The 22831-nt window shown below is 42.3% G+C and overlaps 1 protein-coding gene across 2 annotated transcripts in view; it reads right to left on the reverse strand.

The window, feature by feature from the left end:
- NT5C2 (5'-nucleotidase, cytosolic II) overlaps window positions 1–22831 on the reverse strand; it is a 60575-nt gene extending 37744 nt beyond the window's left edge. Inside the window, exons 1-2 of one of the 2 annotated variants that reach the window (XM_064663206.1) lie at window positions 22738–22831; window positions 3831–3951 (exon numbers count right to left, since the gene is read on the reverse strand). In XM_064663206.1, the coding sequence (XP_064519276.1) occupies window positions 3831–3931 (101 nt within the window). In that variant the 5' untranslated portion in view covers window positions 3932–3951; window positions 22738–22831. Of the gene's footprint in view, window positions 1–182; window positions 260–3830; window positions 3952–22737 lie in introns of those variants that run through there. The other variant, XM_064663207.1, reaches the window with a different exon arrangement.

The following is a 22831-nucleotide window of genomic DNA, read 5'->3' on the forward strand; positions in this document are numbered from 1 at the left end:
AACTAAAACAACAACAGAAACCCCACGTCCAGGATGAGAAATCTCAAATTACTCTCATGCAAAATTATTCTCAATTATTCTGTAAAAGCATCTCAGGGTCTGTATGTTTTACAAAAAGGCCATTTCAGCCTTACTGCCCTGTTAAACCAAAACCACAGATAAATAAATATAAGTGCAAATACCTGTTTCCTGGATCTTGGTAACTGTCAGTAACAAGAGTGGATGGAACACCAACTTTTTCCATTATTTGCTTTAACTAGATGTGGTTGCTATTTAAACGCTAAAGAGCTATGTGAGATAATCCAGAGGGTGCCTAGAAGTGCTCACTCCAAGTTAAAAAATAGACACTAGGGCAATTTGGTGGCTCAGAGTCAATCTAGTTCTTGCCTAATTACAATCACATTAAATGACAGTACTCCTCCAGAACAAATGATCTAGTGATTATCCCCTACCCGGAAAAGTCAACAAGCAGCACACAGGGGAGGTGGCCTCACAACCACACACACTAAGCAAAAGCTACACATCCCTTTTATTTCCGAATGAAAATGTATGTTGCCAATAGCACAGTAATGCAGTATCCTCTTACCAGTGACCTCTGCTAGAGAATGAGTAACATGTAGCCTGTATATTAATTCATCTTCAGACCTCACCTCCAACAGGCGCCAACGATGTTGTATAACAAGGTCTGTGGCTGACAGCAACACCAGCTAACCAAAAGCCTTCGTTAAAGCTGTCAGAAATTCCCTGAAGATAAAACCCCACCACTTCTCCTCTCCAACGGATTTTTCTGATTTTATAGCTATAAATACTTGAACATTCTTGCCTCTGACATTCAGATATGATTACGATACAGCCATCATACTCTGAGTCAGTATGCACTACACCAGTAAAACCAGTCTCAACTGGGATTTCTGCCAACAATATTATATGTTGAACATCCATCCATCAATTATGGTACAATAAGAAGCGCAACACCTGAAAAAACACATTCCAAGTATGAATGACCACAGTAAAATATGACTATTAGAGTGGCATCTTCAGAGCTAATTTTTAAAAAGTTTTTTAAAAGTTTCATGGCCATGAGAACACTTTTTTTTAAGGTAAACTATTTTGCTTTTGGAAACTTTTCCTCTTATTTTATCTGCTTCAACATTTACAATTCAAGCATACCAAATCTACTGTACTTCACTAGAACCAGAAAGCTAAATCAATTGGGCTAGGTATCTCCCCTGATAATTAAGTAAGCATGAAGCAAACAAATAGTGAAACAAGTTTTTTAAATTTCACACTTCAGAAAACTAAGCATTACTAGCAGCATTTAGAAAATCCCAATGAATGACTTTGAGCCCAGCTGGGCTTCCAACATTGGTAGCAAAAGCTACTCCCAGTTATGCTCATCTGTAAATGTGGCACAGCTGCCAAGCTCCTCCAGCCTTCCAGATTGGGCCCATAAAAATTACTGTGACCAGCTTTACGGTAAAAAAAAGGAATCGTTTTAAATTTAATGTTCTTATTGGTTTTGTTTCTAAGTCACTTTAGATTAATGTTTTTGGGATTTTTTTCTTCAGCTGCTGGAGTAAGAAGAAAAAGAGACAAAAAAAAAAGACTGAGAGAAAAAGAGAATGAAAAAGAGGAAAGAGAAAACTAATGCCTTTTCTATTTATCTTTTTCATAAAATTTACAGTGCTTCAGCAATATCCAAGAATCAGAGCATACTTGGACCTGAGTGAAACAAATTTACATGCTCATGGCTGTGACCAGCACACATATTCTTCATCTGAACCATTATTAAACATTAAAAAATATAATATCAAACACCAAGGGGAAATAACTTCAGTCCCTACTTGCACTTTTTAAAGTAACATCATATCTGTTAACACTACAGCCACAAAAAAGACTAGAAATAGAAATCTGACAACACTGCCTCTGGAATGAGGTTGTTTCAGATTCTTACAATACTGGATTATCAAAATAACTCCCATGAAACTGGTACACCAAAGCCAATAATAGTACAGATTTATACTACAGTCTTGGCATCAGGTTCTCTCATTCTCTCTCTTTGAAAGAGGATAGCAATTCCAAAACAAAAATGTGCCTCCCTTTAATGTATTTCCAACATTGTGCTTTCCATGAAATTCTGAACTGCTAGCAACATTTCTGCTCAGTATGTTTTGAGCAAGACATTTCTAGATTCTAAAAAGGGGTACTTAAACTTTACCGCGGACTAACTTTGGACTATCAGATCCCATCTCCTAGTGGGAAACCCTCCTTTATATGAGTGCACTCTCGTCTTCCATAAGGAAATTCTTTCTGGAAGTAAAGATTTCTTACATGAGTAAGGGTAAACATGATGAGGACTTGAATGTGTGAGCTCTTAAAGACAAGTACTGCTTCCTTTAGATCTTGTACAACACTTAGCAGACTGTCAGCACCTGACCATAACAAATGTTAAGAAAATATTTAGAAAAAAAATATAGGCATTACTCTGACTTCATTTCCATCAGTCTGAATCAGGAGCAACACAGCTGAAGTTGTAAGTAAAATTATGGCACAAAGGTAAACCTGTCAATGACTGCAAGAAGGTGAAGATTTTTTGTCAGGGAATGGTATAAAATCCCTCTCTTCTTACATGCTATATATAGTTACATTCATTAAACGCTTCCATATCTGACAAACCAGCTGACAGAGAGATTCAAATAATGCCACCACTTAAGGCATGTTGCCCAAACATATTCATTGGAAATTGGAAAGCTTTGGAAACACTTCACAAGATCCATTACTTAGCACTAGACATTGCAACTTGCACAACCTGGCCTATCATATGATGCACCAAGGCGTTTTTCTCAAATTAGATTCCATTTGGAGAATCAAAAGATATCTAACACTTTCAAAACACTTCCTCAGAAATACCACCAATGTGAATCACAAATGGAACGTGGCATTTAAGCATGAGGTTGAGAAATTTGACTTCTGCTTCTACTTCAGAGATACATCTCCCCAGTTCCTGCTGAATATCCTCTGATCATCACACTGCATGACTTCTCAAATTAACCAAGCTAAACTTTGAAGATACACCTCCCACAAACAGAATACTGACAATTACTAGATACTGCTGGTTTTAACTCTGTAACGGTCCAGACATCTGAGAAGGACACAGACTTCATCCATCTTTTATGGTCTATGCTTGGAACCTTGAGTGCTAAGACTGAATTCTTGCCTCAACCAACAACCCAATGTGATCTTGTCAAAACAATCTAGTGCTTGCACTGTGATTCCCAAACCATAAAGTAAGTGATAACATTCCTTTTATTCTGTATTCTATCTTCTTTATTACTGTAATTCTTTTACAGCAAAGATGGTTTTAGGTACACCCACCACCAAAAAGAAGGCTGAGATCTTGCCTAGTGCTCCTAGATGCTCTTGTGGTCACACAATTAATCATACTAGCTGTAATTCTCAAACAATTTCTGATTTTGATTTCTTCCTTATTCGTATTTGTGCATTCCAGTGTCTAAGGCTCTGCTCTCCCAGTGTGCACTCCAATAAACACTATAAAACTTCTGTCACTGAGTATTTATTGACTTAAAAGCTTCTATCTCCAAATCCAATTTCAACTGCATTAAGAAAGCATATTCTCATTCGCTCTAGTAGATGTATATCAACTCGATTGTTTGCAAATTCCTGCAGGCCAATACTGTGCCATCTTCTAAGCTCTCTTCTACCAACACTTCTGCAAGGAAGGTGGGAACAACCTTTCTGTTTTACCAACAAGCAGAAAACCAAGAAATGTAGGGTTTATGCTTAGTTTTGGAGTTACATGGACGACTTACCGGTGATAGGCTTCCCGACGGTACTTTTTCAGAGCATGCCCATCCATGTTTGCAGGGAGATCTGCTGCATTCTGGAGTCGGTCGCTCCATGAGGTTGTCATCTTCAAATGCTTATTTATTTCTGAAAGAGGCAGAAAAGCTTGCTTAAGTTCAAAGTTTGTTTCACCTGAAAGTTGTCTGTTTCCTGGTATGAAGAGATGCAACGCCACTCAGGAAGTCTTGCAAAGTACCCGGTGGAATGATCTGAGTTTGCAGGTCAAGTAAGATGCTGTTCTTTGAGATGTTAAAACAGAGACCTGGGAAGGGGTTTCCACATGGTTGAACTGCAAAGATATCCTACCCATTGTGGTGAAAATGCATTTAGAAACAGAGACCTTGTTTTCAATGATGAAAAGGGGTAATTTTTCACCCTAAAGTTACCAGTATGCATTAGATGTAGCTCATGGAAAACCTATCTTTCATACAAAAGATAAATTCAGCAGGGTAAACCCTACAAATCCCACTGGGACTGACCTTGCCACTTTTACCACAGAATAAAACCAAAGAGCCTTGTTCCTGGCCATTTGATCTCTAAGCAAAGACAAAGTTTCAAACTGATGCTATATTAGCAGAAACAATTGGAAGGAAAGTAGAAAGATGATCCTTTGTCCTCTGTAGGTCAGACACATTCAGACAGAGCAAACCTGTAACATGAGCAATACAAATATTCACCAGCAGATCTTCACAAACATCAGCACCCCTTCTCAAGTACTGGTTGTCACAACTAAACCACCAACAGTCCTCATCAGGAAGGCCCTGCAGTGAGGAAGCAGGGATACCTTTCCCAATTTTGTTATTAGCACGCTGGGGCGATCCTGCTCGTCTGCTCCTCCGGCCAGACCCACGTCCCACTGCATTCCCTGGCACCAGCTGGGGTGATGAAACAGCCCCACTGTGAGTCAGTTCAGCTCACCAGTCCAAGCCCTCACCCATCAAAACCAACCAACCAAAGGTGAGCAAAACCTAGGTAATTCTCCACTGGTCAGCTGAACCCAGCTCAACAACACTATCATTAGAGCCGGTGTGGGGAACGGGGTGGGAGATGCATCCCACAGTGATACCAAATTAGGTATAACATGAAACCACATTCTTGTGTAACCCACACAACTGCTGGACTGCAGGCCTTGGCTTGTTTGCTCTTCCTTAGAAGAAACACAACCACCCACAAGCTACATGGGTAATGATACAGCAATGATACACTTTTAAAATGTGATTGTGCTCCTTTTACAAAAGGGAAACCAGACCATTCCAGCAAAGTAGAGAGCAGAGCAAGTGTCCAAACTAGCACTAGAAATCACAGTGCTCTCAGTGTCACACGCATGCTCACTCTCCTCAAGGAAATCCATATAATTTTTTTGTGTTAAATTTTATTAATGAGCAACAGTTGCAATTGTCACAGCATTTCTTAGTCTATTTACCTAGTAGTTGCTGGTCATAAAAATCAAACGAACAGCAAACAGCTTGTGTGTAAAAAATATGTTCCTCCTCCTCCAGCATTCTCTGCTTGTCTCCCAGTTACTATAACCAAGGTTTACAAATGCATCTTCTGCCATATCCTAAAGGTCACCAAATTTAGGCCCTGGCAGGCAGCCCATGGGACTGCATGCCATTGCTGAGAGCTCTCCCCCTGAATTCCCCACAATACACCCAGGAGAGGAGGTCACCACAGCGAGAGGGCAATGGGCCATTCCAGACAGCCGCAACTTCCACAACAGGGCATGCAGGGAGAATCAGCTTCTAAAATAGCCCCAGCACCAGCCACCAAAGGCTTACAAGTAATTACCAGCTATTTAAGCCGTGCCCAAATGCAGATGGAAGGCAGCACAGGGCACAGAACTAAACAGCCCTCAAGCATCAACCTGTTCCCATTCTACTTTGAAGGCAGGGCACTGCCTGCAGCAAGGCTCCTCAGGGGCAGCAAGGCCTGCAGTCCTTGGGAAAGGAGCAGTGTCCCTGCAAGAGTGACAGACTCCAGGTCTGCAGCTGAGACATGCATCAGAGTAAGGGATCTGGTAAGACTACAGGACTGCAAAAGGCAGAACACGATGTGTCCTCTGAGGCCATGTCTATCTATCCCATGGACATTTCAAGATGGTCCAGATCATCACAATCTTGGTCTATTTTAAAGCTAGTAGCCTAGAACTACAAATCCGGATCCAAGACACGTATACATTTAAGGCCTCTAAAGGGTATGTTAAATAGCTCTGAAAAAACTGTTGCATGGTTGGTCTTAGGACTCTTAGACAGCTCTGGGTCTAGGTGTTCCAGCTGAAACAAGTCCACATCCAAGCTTCCTGCCATTCAGAGGGGCTACACCACTGTGCTTACCCAGCCAGACACATAGCAAGATTCAAAGTTTCACCCCCACAGCCAAAGTCAGAGACTTTCCATTCTGCTAGCCTCTTCTTCCCATTTCATCTGCTTCCCATCACCATCACACCACATCATATGCTGACTCGGGTACTAGGATAGGACTGCTTCCAGTGGCCATCCATGCCAGGCATCTGATAGCATACATCAGTAATATCCCACAAAATACCCTAAAATCCAGATGGCAGAAGAATTTTAGCAGGCTACCTTTATAATATCCTTTCTAAAATGAGGAATCGGTGAAGCAGTTTGAACTCCTGTGATGAAACCCTGCTCTACAGAAGAAGAAACCAGACAGCATCATTTTGTGTGTGCTGGGATTCAAAAAGCTTAGACTTGAGGAAACCACAAAAATTTCCATAATTAAGCAAGGAAGGCCTGAATTATTTTAATGATCCAGCTGTATTTTACTGTAGCTGTGATGAACAGAGTTCATAGGCAGGACAAGGTTTGTAGACAAAGGCAATGTCTTTTATTAGACCAAGTGGTATGCCTGAAAAAATAGAAAAGCTCTTGGGTACACAAGCTTGCATAAGTTTTCAAATTCTGTAGGTTGCTCTAATAAAAGGTATTATCTCTATCTTCAAGCTTTGCCCTGATTTATTAAAATCTTCCTTTCAATGTTCACACAGCATAAAATAAAAAAATCTTATGCTGAAGTTTTCTATTACACGTACTCAAAGGCACACGTACAGCTTAGCAGGCTGCACTGACACTGTTACAACAGCTTAACCCTCTGAAACAAAACAGTAACAAATGACAAAAGATATTGCAAAGGATCTTCCCCACCCAAAAGTCTTACTCACGCAAAAAGCCTCATGGGCTTCAAAGGCATGAAAATCAGCCTACCTGCATGGGTAAGAGACATGGGACCTGGGCCCTGAATACAAATTCCTTCTGCCAAATAGAGAGAGAAAAACAAGAAGGACAGAATCACTCCATACACTTGTAAGCCACTGGAATAAACATCTAAGAGAGCAGGCAGCCAGCCAGGCAAGATTTTCAACTCCAAGCAACTGAAATACGATGCATCTTTCTTTAGTTACAAATCTATTTCGAAATCAATAATCTCTAAATAGCTTCACATAAAAATAGAAATCTTTACATAGATAAAGCATGTCAGAACACCTCTCCATAATTTACTGCATACATGCTCCTTGCTCATGTTGTCTTAATTAAGCATCTGATAGCATTTATGGTACAGGGTTCCTTTTGAAAAGCTATTTAAAATCTCAGCTGCAAAGCTTTTATACAGAGCTGCTATCTACCACATATGCTTTGGTCTGAAAGAGCATAGGATTTTTAGCATATATTTTGAAATAAGTCCATGTGAGTATTTTGTTAGATTTTGGCTGACTTCAAATATTATTCATACTGTATTTTTTTCAAGTACTCATACAAATTAAACAACACATTCAGAAGCATTTCCCTTCAAGTTTTACTATTACTTTTCTTATATTTCTTGGTCAAAAAATAGAGATTTCTGCACCTGATACTATTTGATGTGTTCAGGTTAAATGCACTGCCTCTATTTTTTTCTGAGTTTATCTTGACACTCTGATGCAATGCCAAATCACGCTAAAATGTAGAGATGAACAAAACAGTGGTGACAATCCCACTTTTTCCAGGGTACTCTCTGAGAGCTTATACAGCAGAAAACAAAGGCATCACTAACCAATCCCAAGGCTGTAGCGTACTCACAGTGATTCACCATGCACCACATCTGCCTCTTCTCACACGTTCTGCTTCAAGAATCATTAATACCTTGGCAGCACAACCTGCACGTGTACGTGCACAGTGGAAGGTGAATAGAGAAAATCATCACATCTAACATTAGCTACTTAAAAGCTTCGTGTCTAGTCGGAGGCTGTGGGTGTACAGACAAGTCTCATGGTGCCCTTGCCAAGCCTAGAGCATTTCTTCCTGGCTCTCTGCTGCAACACTGCTTCATCTCAAAGGGCTTTGTGGGCTCTCAGCAAGGGAGGAGCAAACCATCCTAAAATCCTGAGGATGGGCAAATGCAAAGGGAGCAGGATTAGGGTCGGCTTGTTCAAGACTCATCTCAAATTCCTGGTCCAGGTCATGGCATGGCCTCACATATAGGGCAGGGGAGGGGGGAAGTGATCTTTTCTGCAGCTGAGAGGACTCTCCACGTAAGCATGGTTAAGAAAAGCGAGTGACTCACTTTCCAGGAGCAGCCCACTCCCTCCACTGAGGGCAGAAGTAGCTTGCACCTCATTTAGGCTAGACATATGGGACACCTAGAATTGGAGGAGGTGAAATCCACTCAGGTTAGCATCACACCCTTTGATCCTCTGGAGCACCTGACATCCTGGGATGGACAGCAGAAAGTGGCCAGGACTGAGACATCCACCTCAACAGCATCTCTCACTGCCACCGTGTGAGCAGGGGCTGGGTAGGCTCCTGCCCTCACCAGAAGTGCCGTTCTTACGCCTGTGATCCCAACGCACTTCACAAACTCTCGCTCACATAATACGTGTAGGGGCAGCAAAAGTGCTGTCCCCATTTTGTCAGCTACGGATAGCAAGGCACAGAGAAGGTAATAACACAGAGCAAGTGGGAATCAAATGCAGAAGCCCTAATTCCTCAGTCCCTGTGCTAAAAATCAATCTGAGTTCCTAGCGCTGTCAGGATGAATCACAGATACACAGCATGCTCCTAGCACAGTATACTTTTACATGAATTCAAATTTCAATACTAAGCATCAACTGGCAGACACAGAGAGGTCAGCCTGCACTTATACGTGACAAAAGCCACAAAGCAGCAGGCTCCTGACTGGCTCCAAGCTGCAGGGATCGCATGGATGCCGAATGACGCTCCAATTTTATCCTGAATTGCAGCCTTACACACCAGCTCTGCTAGTTCGCACAGCTCCTTCCCTCTCCCCCACAGCCCTGGGATGACAATTCAAACCCCTCTTGTCTTTTACTGCCAACATTTCTGCTCAATAGCCAAAGGCAAACTGTTTCCAAAAGGTGTTTTCAATTAGTGATGCTTTTGGAAAATTACTATGTCCATGACTTGAGATATAAGCAATGAAGCTTGTAAACTGCCTAAACCAGAAATCTGACTTTTTTTTTTTCCTCTTTGTGCTTCGAGTTAAGTTCTTCACTTGAAGATCTTTCACTTCTGGGTAGCAACCTCCCTGACAGCAAGGCTTCCGGTTCATGATGGCAGGAAGGACAAAACACATTCTTCCTATTAGAATACTAAATTACTTCCAAAAGACACTTCAAAGCATACTCTCAGCTCATGATAATTAATACCTGAGGTTGGTTTTAAGCAGGAAAATTCTGTATACCGATTCCAGGGCATTAATGAGGTAGAGATCAGCTGTTAAGAACCTGTTAAGGTCAACTACAGACATGTGTATTGGGCTTACAGTAGATCCCATTTGCAGTGTACAAAGATCCACTGGATTACATTAGATTGATAACACTCTTCTTGCTCCATGGATTGTACTAACCTTCCCAGCTCCAAGCTTGTAATCTCCAACACTGGCTTTGAGTCCTCCCGCAGGAAGGGGTAGCAGTTACTCTTAGACACCACCACAGTGCTTACATCATCGAAGCTGCTTTTTCCAGGAGTTTGCTTTTAGTGAAATTGGTAAAGCATTCCCAGTTATACATTCATTTAACTATGGTCTGACTGATAGATAATGGTAACTCATGGGCTATTTCTGAATGTGTAAGGTATAAGAAAGGAGAATGCTATTCACATCATTTATTATAGGATTTGATTTAATTTCAGGCTGAATTTTATCTCTGTCATAAAGCCAGATGCTAAAGTAATGGCTACATATCAAATACATTGCTTATTTTACATGGATTCTTTTAATCAGACTATTTCTACTGACAACCATACCCAAAGAGTGGCTGTGCAGTCCCTAGAGCTCCAGCAGTACTCCAGGATCCAAGCGCATTAGACACACTAAAACCCACAAACATACATTTGGAGTTTCTTTGGGTGACCATCCATTTCTGTCCAAGGAGTTCTATTCATTCAGGAATTCCAAGAAGCACTAGTCATTTAAAATATTTTCGGTACTATTTAATTATCATCAATTTTATAGATGGTTAGAATGCAATTTGGAAAACTATGAAATCTGCAGTGCAACTCCGCAAGGGGCAAACCTCAAATCTGACCCTCCCTGAGTACCATGAGACAATCCATTCTCCTCATGCATCTGTGAGTTTACTACCTTGAAACAGGAACCACAAATTCTCCAGTGAGCCAATCAGCTTATTTTCTACATTCCATATAGCTCATGTTTCTCAATATTTCTTGCAGAATTATCATTTCAGTTATTTCTAATATTCTGCTTCTTACATAAACAGTTTGTTAGGGGCAATGCTATTTCTCCACTTCTCACACTCTAGTGTGTCCCATATTGTCCCAGTGCTAGAAAATAAGGAGGAGGATCATACTTAAGGAATGTGAAGCTTATCCAGAAGTGCAAGAGCTATGCCACAGAGAAGAATTAGCAAACACGAGTTCTCAAAGAAATGCTTCAACTGCAGGTCAAATATGATCCTTGGATGTACAAGACTTCGAAGCAGGACTCCATGTCCTTGTCTGTCACTGCTACAAACACTGCTGGAAAACTGTCTTCAGCCAGCTGTCCCCATTCAGAACAATGATGATTACTCTGAGAAAGGAATAAATCTATGAGAGAGAGTAATGCTGGAGTGGAATACAGCCAATTTAGAGAGAGTAGCTCGGCAGGTGACTTGAAAATAGTCTAGAAGCAATTACACACAGGCAAGCAGCCTGACTGTGGAGGGCTCTCAGTCTAGCAATGGCAGAACAAGAGCCCGTGACTGGGAATTAAATAAATCAACCAATACAAAAAATATTAACAGAGAAGACAGTTAGCTATAAAACAATAAATTTCTGAAATAGATTTTCTGTGATCAGAGGGCTATAAATGAAGTATGTGGGAGTGTTTAAATTAGCCTTTTTCAGAGAGTCAAGAATTAATGCAGAAAAGTCAAACAGTCTGAGCTATACAGCAGGTCAGTCCAACTGAGTATTGTGCCTCAGGCGACTCTTCCTCACCTTATACATCGATGTATCACAGAGAACAAAGCTGAGGCACAAGCAATATTGGAAAGAAACCTCCAGAGAGTGATTTCACCTAGAGAGAATGGATAAACAAAGGCTCTTCTGAGCCAACACCAATATAAACTGTGCACACTGATGGCCCTGGGAAACTCTCTTCCTTGGGAAAAGGTCTTCAGCCGCCTGTGGCAACCTCTGCCATGGAGGTTCCCAAACTGCTGTCCAACTGAGTGCCTGCCATTGGCGAGTATGGACCTGGCTAAGAGGATGTTCTCACTGCTTTTTGTTTCCAGCTGTTAAATTCCAGCAAGAAACACATAACATAATTCAAATATTTTAGTCACACTGCTTTTCCTATAAGCAATTGCTCTAATTGTCCAGGGCCTTGGAAGATTAGAAAGTAGAGATGAATTTGATCCCTCTGCTGCAATACTGTCCACACTAAAGAAAATATTCATAAGATATTTATAAAAAAATATTTGTCAGAGTTCCCATGTATTTGCTTTAGTTGAAAACTAGATGGTAAGCTTTGATGCCAATGCCCACCACAACAGGAACTCAGTGTTTGAATGATACCTGCAAATACTAATATCCTTGCTACAAAGCCGAAGCATGACAGCGCACCAGCCAAGCTGCAGGCTAATGTAAAGAGCACGAAAGGCAGAAATGTCAGCACAGAAGTGAACACACTGAGTTCTACAAATCAGAAAGGAAAGTCAAGATAATTTTTTTTTTATTCCAACTCTGCTCTTTTACATCAGAACAATGTGCCAGCAAGAACAGACAAACATAACCCTGGTACTCATCAGCCCCATTCTCAAAGGAAACTGCCAGTTTCTCTTCCCTTCCCTTCAGCTTATCACTTCTAAAAAACACTCTTAGTGTTCTAATATGTGCAAGATCTATTACCACATCAGTAATACCATATGAGTTACAATTACCAAAGAGAGAGAACAAGCTGAGACATGCAATCCCCAGAGAACTGGGAAGCCATCCTTCCACATACCAGTTTCAAACCAAGGAGCAACTGCCACTCTAACCTGCTATTAAGGATTATACAACAGTAGCTCTTTTGGCAGCAGATCACGGTGTTTCAAAACAATGACGCTTTTCAGGAGGCAAACACAGACTTAGTGGGGCTCTCCAGAAGCACAGTAGCAACCGACAAAGTATTTGAGACACAACTCCAACCAGCAGCACAGTCACTCTGAAAGCATGCAAGGTGCCAGCTTGGATAACCAAACAGACAAAAGTCCACTTTATCTTCTGAACACTGAAGGTGAGGGAGGACATTTTCATTGTCCTTCCTCACTGACTGTGCTTACTGGTAAAAAAACCTCTTGTCTCTGAAGATCACATACCTGCTTCATTAATATTTTACAGGAAAAGCAAAGATACTGAAACCTCATTCTGGCTTTTTTTTCTAATATTTGAAAGTAAAAAGAAGAAGAAGGGGTTTTTTTTAGAGACACTTGAATCCTCTTCCATGCTGGATGGGCCTTCTCTACATATTTATGGGCTACACAAACAGATGTGACAGCAGAATCAGAATCTGAACCATCTCTGCAGGCTGGAAACATGAATTCACATCTCACTCCAGCCTTGGCAGAAAGCAGTCACTGCTCAGCCCCAGTGAGGATAGCCAACTGGCTACTCAGCCTGCATCCCAGGGCTCTGGACACAACACTCCCCAAGGGACATGCTGCTGAGTAAAGAACTGGGAACTCTGGCTCCTCCTCCATAAATAAAGGAATTGAAAATAAACACTGAGATCAACAGCTGAAGAGAATCTGAGAACTGCTCTCTCAAAACCAGGGAAAACTTTTTCTTTCCCTGACAAGAGTTTTCTTCTCCAGCACCATTCCCTTCTCCTCCCAGCTTCTTAAAGGAAAAAGCTTACCAAATGCTCATATATTAACTTGGTTTCTCTTCTATATGAGACCTTACCCACCCATAAGAGACCGATCATTGACAAATAAACCTATCTTTCAAAAAGAAAAAAAGGATAAGCAGAGGACTGTGGAACTAAGACAGACACAGTACAATATCCAGCAAGGCCATGGACTTCATATGCAAAACTCAGCCAATTTTCAACTTGTTGTTTGTTCACAAAACACAAACAAGACAAAATAATGATACTTCTCAGCTATAAAGGGCACTGTGAAAGCAAATACTGAAATCATTTATTAAAGATGATCTTGATTGTCTGCTATCCTAACATATAGGGCTCCAAACAAATACTAGCCTAATACAGATTTTATGGGCTTCCCACTTTTGTCCTTAATAATGGTTATCCATCTCTCTTCCAAGAAGCCTTCCCTGAGACTGATCTAGCCCACAGGTGAGAACAGCAGGAGTCTTCTGAATCCACGCTCAGGTCCTCGAAATCAACCCTGGGCTGGCTCCAACACTCTCCTGAAATGCTCACAAAGGCCAGAAGCACATCTCCAGGCTCTGTGTTCCTCCTAGTTTAGCAACCACAGGTCCCCCTCACCTGAACAACAGAAAAAATCCTCTTTCTCCCCAAATCAGAGGCTGACAGGTACTTATCACTCATCATGGAGATCAAAAAGGCACGTACTCAAAACCTTTCCTGCACTCTGTTCTCAGTAAGCAGTCCCACACAGCAGCTTCTTGCCAGTGAGAAGCAAGACACACAGACCTACTAACAGAGCAAGGACAAAGATGGAAAATCAGGGAACGTGAAGACTGTAGGTGTTTTGAAGTGTTCTTCCAGTGTGAAGTTCCCCTCCACATAAAGAGCACAATTCATTACTTTTCTGACCTGTTTTTTCAATCAGACGCAAACATAGTAATTATAGTCTGCCTGATTACAAATGAAATTACAAATCTGTCCTAAGGGCACAATAGTGTCTCCACCTAGATGTTATCAGTCCCCAAATCTCATTTAATCTTGACAGATGTGTAGTACTGAGGCACCACTATAGGAAACTCTAGAAGTAAATTAATTTTATGAATACTTTCTCTGCAGTATTCCCATGGTCTTCCAAAAGACTGCTAATTTGCACAGCTTTCGTTCGGCAACCTACGTGACTACATTAATCAGTAAAATAACTGAACATCTATGATGGCTTCAAGCTCTTGCTGCATTTCTGGCTTCTCTTTGATAACCTAACCGTCTCAGCTTTATCAAGTGATTCCAAAGGCCCATATTAAACCGTTTTCCAACTGTATCAATCTCTTTTCTTCGGAAACTTCTTACTATCCTGTCCAAGCAAAACACAAACCACTAAGTTCATTTGGGGAAAACAAAGTCATCTTTCCACGGGCCCTTCAGTTCCCTGTTTTTTAATGTTAAATCAGTCCTGCTGACACAGGAGACTGCTCCCTGGCAGGAGCAGAGGAGGACACATATAGTGCTGTCTCTGCACTTGTCTCAGCATAGGCAGTTCTCAGAAGGAACACAATGAAGTGACAGACCTACTCTATCAGCTGCAACCTGGAAAAAAACTGTCAGCCTGAAGGGTGAGAGAACATTAATATATAACTAAGAAGGCATCATCAGCACATCCCTGTTATCCCAAAACCAGAGTCAAGAGTTCCCAACACTGAACCTTCCCTCTGTCTGGGATTTCTCTCTTCAGGGAACCTCAAGAATCTCGTCAATGTAGGTAGACTCGAAGGTGCATTCAACTGCGCAATCTTGTTTTACTGCTGTGGATGAGCAAACAGCCTCAATCTCCTGGGTTCTGAGATGCCTTTAAAAACACCTGTCCCTAGCAGAATAGCACAATGGCCCTGATTCACCGAGGACTTCTTTTTCAGCATGTTACCTGACCTACTGTAGCCTCTTAAAAAAAAAGCTGACCATATGCCCAGCCAACACAAAGCCTCCTGTGCAGCCACAGACATGCCTCCTTCTAATTGCTTTCAAATCAGCAATTGAAAAAAACCCCAGCCTTGCTTTGAGCATCACAACACAGTAAGACAGTTCTCCACATGTTCTAACCTTTCCAATATTCGTTCTTGACCCCAGCAGCACACATCGATTTATGAGGACTCAAAGTGCATTTTATTACTGTCTTTGTTAATATCTACTCACTACATGCCTGTGAAGAAAAGTGAGTGGTAGATGAGTAAAACACTGTTAGCTTTTCATCATCTGTTCCCTCCTGATTGCTCAAGTTTAGCAAGCAGAGTTTTTTGGCCTTGGCTTATAAAACTGCCAGTGCAATATTGAAAGAGAAGTTAAAATACATATAAAACAAGAGGTTAAGAACCTACCTAATCTATTATCACATGAAAAAAAAGGAAAGGTTAGATTGCAGACGTGTTTTTTAATAACTCTTAGAAAGGCTAAATCATTATTTCCTTTGATGATAAGAGAAATAAAGTCCCCAAATAATTGAAGGCTATAGACGGATACTTCATCTCAGATCACAGCAAGTAAAACTCTTGTATAAAATTTGCTCACAAAATATCACACACATCTGCTGATAATTCCAGCAATGACATTTTTAACATACTTACTCTTTATAAAATCATTCTGTTTCAACACCACTATAAGGAAGATACTAATGAACACCAGAACATGTGCGAGACACATTCTCTCAGGATGTCTGCAGTCACCAAGTGGTTCAGGGTACAGGCAAGGTAATGCCTTCTAGAGGCTAAATTCACATCATTAACTTAAAAGGACTTAGCAGAAGATCATCTGGTACGCTAGTCACTGCTTAGGAGGGACACTTTCAGGTAGAGTAAGCATTTTAGAATAGAAAAGATGGGGTTTGTGTCTACTTACCTGAACCACTTATAGCTTTAGGCAACAAATGCCCATTTTTATCCTTTTTCCCTAGCAGAGCTCTACCCAGCCCTGTCAGCTGCAGTCTTGCTGTGGAAAAGATCTGCTGACCACTTCTTCCTTGAGAGAGACCTGGTTCACGTGTTTGTACTTTTCTTTAGGCTTTTTTTTTTTTTTTTTTTTTTTTTTTTTTTTTTTAACAAAGGAAAGCAATGGAGAAATGCAGCATCCCAAAACACTGAAAGACTCAAGACCGTCTTGCTGACCTGCCCTTAAAAAACATCACTGGTGCACCGACTGATGCTCGCAACATGAAGCGGAAAATGAAATCTGACTCCTGCCTCAGTTTCCAGACAGCAGAACTAACAGATGATTTACCAGTCTGGCTTGCTTCTATGTGAAATTCTTCTTCCCAGCTCCACTCAGCCACTTGTATTCAATAATGGGAAAGCTACAGGAACTGAACTGGAAGAGCAGTTTCCAGGGTCAGTCCCAAGCTAACTGATGCTCAGAGCACCTGTAATTTATGTTCAACTGACCAGGATTTTTTTTAGGGAATGAACTCATCCTGACCTCAAAGAACACACTGAGAATAACATTATAAAAGTGGAACTGAACAAGAAATGAAAAAGAAATAACTATGCAGCTATTACAAGCAATTTTTCATAAAAGCTCTCAGAGAATACTGCATATGCTGTCAGAAAAGACATGATTTATGCGGGACACTTGGGACCAAAGTTTGTAGCCCTTTCCTGTGACTTCAAAGGCCAAAAAATCTTTGCATAGTCTTGAAATGGAATTGCTTTGTAATATCTGAAAAGGTGACTTAAAAAGATTAGAGAGAAACATTTGAAATACCTTTGCCAATACGTTCAGCTCTTCCTTTGGGAAAAAGAAAAAGGTATGTCAGAGACAGAGAAAGCAAATGAAATCAATATTAAAAGATTATTTATTTTTAATTGCAACTGTTCTATTTATTGACTTCCAAAATTACCTGAGCTGCCTGCCCTTCACTAGCACTTGGATGTTATTATTGGTAATTGCTGTGCTATGATTACAAAGTACTGGCATAAATCTCACTCAGCACCTCTTTGGGTCTCTGAGAGCAGAACATTTGCATGCTCTTCTTTGACCTCATGTTCCTAATTAATCATCGTGCATGCCTATATGCAAGTCACCACCAAATGAATCAACCCAAACACTAGCTGAATTCAGCCAGTCCAGAGAACTCTGGATGGTTTCTGCTAAACACTTGGTCATCGAGCTTTTGAACTTACCTTCCTTTCCAGGTTACTTTAGAAGTCAACTAGAAAGTTTCTCTTGCTATACACCATGGCCAGATGTACCACATTTGACACAAACGCCAAGAAGAGCACGGTCCAAGCAGTAAAGTATGTGTTGGTTCCCATCCACAGCTACCATTCTCCAAAGGAGATAAGGAATACTGATTTCAGCAGCAAACACTGCATGAACAGCTAAACACTTCCTCCTGAAGTCACAGACACAGCTGGGATGCAGCTGTTCCTACCGCAGCAGTGCAGGCAGCAGCTGCTGCCAGGGGAAAGGCAGCAGCTCACACAAGAGAGGGACAACCCACCCAAAAGGTCCTACAATCCAGATCTGCCCACCATAACTGCCAAAGCTGGACCACCCCAGCTGGAAAGTACTTTGGGGAAGTATACCTTCCTGGAGGGTTCAGGGAGAATTTGCTTCCTGAAAATCTAGCAAGAATGTATCTTCAGTGTTTTTATCTATTAGGCCAAGGTTAACAGGGAGAACAAGGCCTGAGTCAAAGCCCACTAATCCAAAGGCCTGCTCTTAAATAAAAGTGGAAAACCACTCTACTTCAGAGCCTCTTGCAGAAACATGTACAGGAAATCTCTGTTTTACCCGTTCCTCTGAACCAATTGTGCCAAGCAAGGTTAAATGGTAATATTGTAGTAAGCACATATGCAAAATAGCAAGTCTTTGAAAATATCTGAAATGCAGCTGGGAGCTGTAAATACTCTATAACTAAATTAAGCTAAGTTTGGACCACATAATGACTTCAAGAAGCTTTTGTTTCTAAATAAATCACTTGTGGTGAAAAGAGCCGGAATGGTAGTTATAGCAACCACAACCATCTTCTTATTTACAGCCTGGGTACAACACGAGCAGTACTAGACCATATTGTTCCCACACATCTGTTTCTACTAACTTACTTCACTTTAGAGTCACCTTCAAATCTCAAAAGAATCACATCTCCTCAGGCCTCCCTTTCTTCTTCCATCCACCTACAGAAGATCTGCCCACGCGTCCTTCAATTTCAAAAGAGAAACCAACTGGCTGCTCATGTCCCAGCGTCATTTCTATGGGTATCTCATTACTGTGACTCCTGCTCTCCATATTTGATGGGCTCACATCTTTGCAGAATTTAAATCAGTTTTGGCTGGTATGATGCACAGGGTAAGAACCTACTTGGTTTCTTCCTTAGGTGTTAAGAGAAGGCAGCACGCAGATGATCACTGGGCTTTCCAACCTCCCCAGTTTAGTCAGAACATTAATGAAACCACCAAAAAAGGGCTGCCTGTGCTGGTAAAACCCACGGCAGGTATTCATGGCCAGAGGATAATAGGTTAAGGTCACCAGCAAACCACAAGTTTAGCCTCTACCATTCAGTACCAGACTTGGAAAAGTGACAGGACTAAGAGGGCTGGCACACAGCCACTCACTGCTCCTACGTTTGGGGACCCAACTGTCCAGGAAGTTAGAGCGAATATGCTTTTGACCTTATAGTACAGTGCACACACTGTTACACATTCAGGTAGTAGGAAATATTCGACAGAGACTGCTTGCTGCGGGTTTTTTAGGCTGAATTACTCAGGCTCCCTACTCAGTCTCATGCTGCCATAAAAAAATGTATTTCTCCTAGTATGGCTTCATGCAGGCAGGTCTCCCCAGCACCCTTTTAGCCCTGCAACCACATGTGAGACTTAGTAACTACATTTATGTAGGTGGGTTTAGATCATCAATTGCTTACAGTGGCTACCTTCAATACCTACGCAATTTTTTCCAGATGTTGCTTAAGGTATATTTACCTTAATTACACATTAAGGTACATTAAGTCCTATTTATTGTATGTGCTGGATTCTCTCTGTCTTATGATTACAAAGCCACTCCATGGTTGTGTTAAGAAAGCAAACTCATGTTATACATGCTCTCTATGCAGAGTGCAGAGTCCAAGGTTTTAGGAATCATTCCAGTTAAGGAGTCATAATGATTAAAAAGCAAAACACAGCTCATTGCTACACATCATGGCACATAATAATTTCTTTAGTAGTAAAAACCAGACATTTAAAAATAGGAAATATTTATATCAATGTGCACTTGGAAGATACTCATAAAGAATAGGATATGCTTCAGCACAGAATAGCCAACTTTTGAAGACTTGGATTGTGGTCATTTCAAATAACATTTCAAATTATATTTGTGCTGCTGACACTATAAATAAAATTTAAAAATAAATGCAGTACAGACAATAAGCAAGGAATTTCCATGCGCTGACTTGGATACATCTCATCCCAAACGTGTCCCGAAGAGTGAGGCAAGTCTTCCACTCCAGGGCACATTCTGTTCAGTCTTCTACCCTATTATTCTCACTGCTAAAAAAGCCACAGCTGTTTTATATCAGGACACCCAGTGTTTATGGGCCACCCTGAGGCAAAGACCTAGCACAGAGCAGGCACTGCGAGCTCATCCCAAGGTACATCACCCAGGCTGTGTCCCGCTGAGTGCAGCGCTGTCCTCAGTTTCCCTTGGGCAGAGCCCTGCTCTCTTCATGGGTTTACGCTGCATGGCATGTGAGTATTTCTTATCCTGAGGTGATTAGTTACTGAGGTGTTCTTTTAAAGGAGTGAGGACAAGGCACAGGCCTGTCAAATGGCAAGCCAGTTCCTATGACAACTTTCCACTGCAGCCTGGCTGAAGACCATTAATTCACCTTCTCCAGGCCAAGCAGCTTCTACGTGGTAATACTGCTTTGTGTAGGACTGCCACCAGTGCCCAAGCAACGGCAATTACATGGTACTGAACCACTCAGACCTCACAGTACTCCCCAGTTTCAAATTCCCACAAAATAATGGATTCACTGAGTGCAACTGCAGGACTCCACTTCTGTCCCTTGCCTAAGATTTCCGGGGAAGAGCTGTGGTCAGCCTTTTTTCCTGCACCCCCTTGCATATTGGTACCTACAATTCCTGCTGGATTCAAAGGTTGCAGATCATCTCAGCTTGTCCTGGAGCACTGCAAACCTACTCTGCAGCCGGCTCACACCATCCCCAGATAAAGGCTCACACTGCAAGCTACCCACCCATCTATCAGTTTTCAACAAGCATTATTTTATTAAGTTGAACTGCAAATAACAGTTACGATGTTATTAAATAAATCTATCTGCTTCTTCAATAAGTGTCAGTTAAACACTGTATTTTAATTGTTTGCTTCCCTTCTACTTTCAATGCAAAAATAATATATTTGTATATTTTTGAAGGAAATAAAACACTCCTTTCAATGTTTCCCCAAAGAGCACAATACCACAGTGTCTACCAGTAAACACCACACTAAGCTTTCTGGTTTTTCAAAAAAACTGATTCCCCCAAAGTTAAAAAAAAGTCTAGGATAAATATTTCCAGTGATCTTAGGAAGGGTTTATTAGCTTTCAATTCAAGTTATATTAGGAATCATACATGACAAGGAACAACAATTCAAGGGGGATATTATTATCATCATCATTATCATCATTATTATGATTAAAAATTGCCTACAAACTGGAAATTTGCCTGGGAAAATGTCAGCTTGCATCTGATTTTCACTAGCATATATACTAGAATGGGTATATAACACTAATGCTACCAGTGCAAATATACTAACAGGCTGTTAATTTCAAACCTCAGCTGAAAACGTCTCTCCCATTCTTACAGTTTTTCTGCCCATTTCTCTCAGCAATTGTACTTAATTCAATGGACCATTCTAAATGCAATTCGGTGGTGCATTTTGCCATACAATTTGTTTGAATGACACTGTACAGAGTAAAGGTTGTATTGTGCTATATAATGAAACTACGTCTATGTGTGAACAAACCCCAACAGCTGTTAATCAAAGCAGCAGGTTCCTGAACAATCTTCTGGACTCTGGACTAATGGCAATAGATTATTTTAAATAGCAGTTCCACTCTAAAATATGTTTAGGTTGACACAGGCTGACAGGGACAGTGACAGACTTCCTGAGCTAAGCTGATCAGTTTGCAAGTCAAACACTGGGCTTTTTGCTCACTGCTGGAACTACAAATTCAGCACTTGAACCCAAGATCAAAATGCAGTTTTGAGTTTTGTTTCTGATTTTCAGCGAGACCATGTAGCACCTGAAAGGACCTGAAAATATTCATATTTTCTGTTTAATCACTAGTGACAAACAGTTATATGGATCACTACAACATATTTCAGTCGGTGATGATGTTAGTCAAAAATGACACAGGGCATCACTTGGATAAGTAAGAGGAAAACGTTTCTAAGTGAGCCTTTTGCAATCTTTGAGGTTCTAGAGAGCCTTTTGCAATCTTTGAGGTTCAAACAATAAATCTTCCAGAGCTAAAAAAAAATCTTTTAAAACATGAGTGATTATGTCTTGGGAGGAATGTTCTCAAGACCATGTCAAAAAAAAAAACCAGCTTGGCAGCCTTTAGAACCACTAGCAGGGGAATAAACTTGAGGGTTTCATAATCTCAGCGGTTCCAGGAATTTTCAAAACTGCCTGTGCCACAAGAAGCAGCACTGTCGTATTAAGTCATCTGGTCTATCTGAAAACCAGTGTAGGTTTTTTTGTATCATACATTTTGCAACATTATTTTTGGCACGAAAGGATGGATTTAAGAAAAAAAAAAAGCATAAGCAAAATGCGAGCAAAGCAGTTTTGCACTGGTTTCATTTATTTACTTATTTATTTGGTGCTTTGCTCCTGGCTTTGGTATATCAGCTCCAGCCTGACACAGCCGGATTGCCAACAGCAACTCCAATGAAACGGAGCGGTGACAATGAACCCTCGCCCCGATCCAAGGCTGTCCGGGACCGGGCTCTTCCCCGGGCGCCAGGGGAGGATGGATCGCTTCTCCCGCCTGTCCCGGCCGGGCGGCGGCCGCCCCGGGGGCAGCTGCGAGCGGGAAGGCGCCGCCGGGACCCTCCGCTCCACGTGGGGCGGGAGGAAGGCGGAAACGCGGGCACGGGGCGCCGGTCCCGGCCCTCCCTGCTCCCCGTCCCGGCGGCTCGGGGCGGCGGAGCGGGCACGGAACCGCCGCCCTGTCCCGGGCGGGGGCCGAGGCACGGCGGGAGCCGCCCTGCCCGGCACGGGACGGGGCAGCGGGGGCTCCCCGGGGCAGGACAGCGGGAGCGGCGGGGCCGGCGGGCGTTGCCCCCGGGGGGTCTCTCCCCGCGCCGCCCCCGCCCCGGGCACGGTCCCCCCCGCGGCCGGGGCGCGCACCCGAGGGGAGGGGGAGCTCCCCACCCGTCACCCGCCCCCCGTCCCGACGGTGCCCGGCGCGCACCCGCCGCGCGCGCACCCGCTCCCGCACCCAGGCACAGCCCCGCGCGCGCACCCCGCCCCGCGCGCGCCCGCGGCCGCTCTCACCTCGCGCCGCGCTCGGGTGGAACTGCCCCGCACCAACTGCCGCAGCGCCCGCGCCGCACGCTCTGCGCACGCGCGCCCCGGCCCCGCCCCGGCC

Source organism: Pseudopipra pipra, chromosome 8 (assembly GCF_036250125.1).
Source record: "Pseudopipra pipra isolate bDixPip1 chromosome 8, bDixPip1.hap1, whole genome shotgun sequence".
NCBI classification, from domain to species: Eukaryota; Metazoa; Chordata; class Aves; order Passeriformes; family Pipridae; genus Pseudopipra; species Pseudopipra pipra.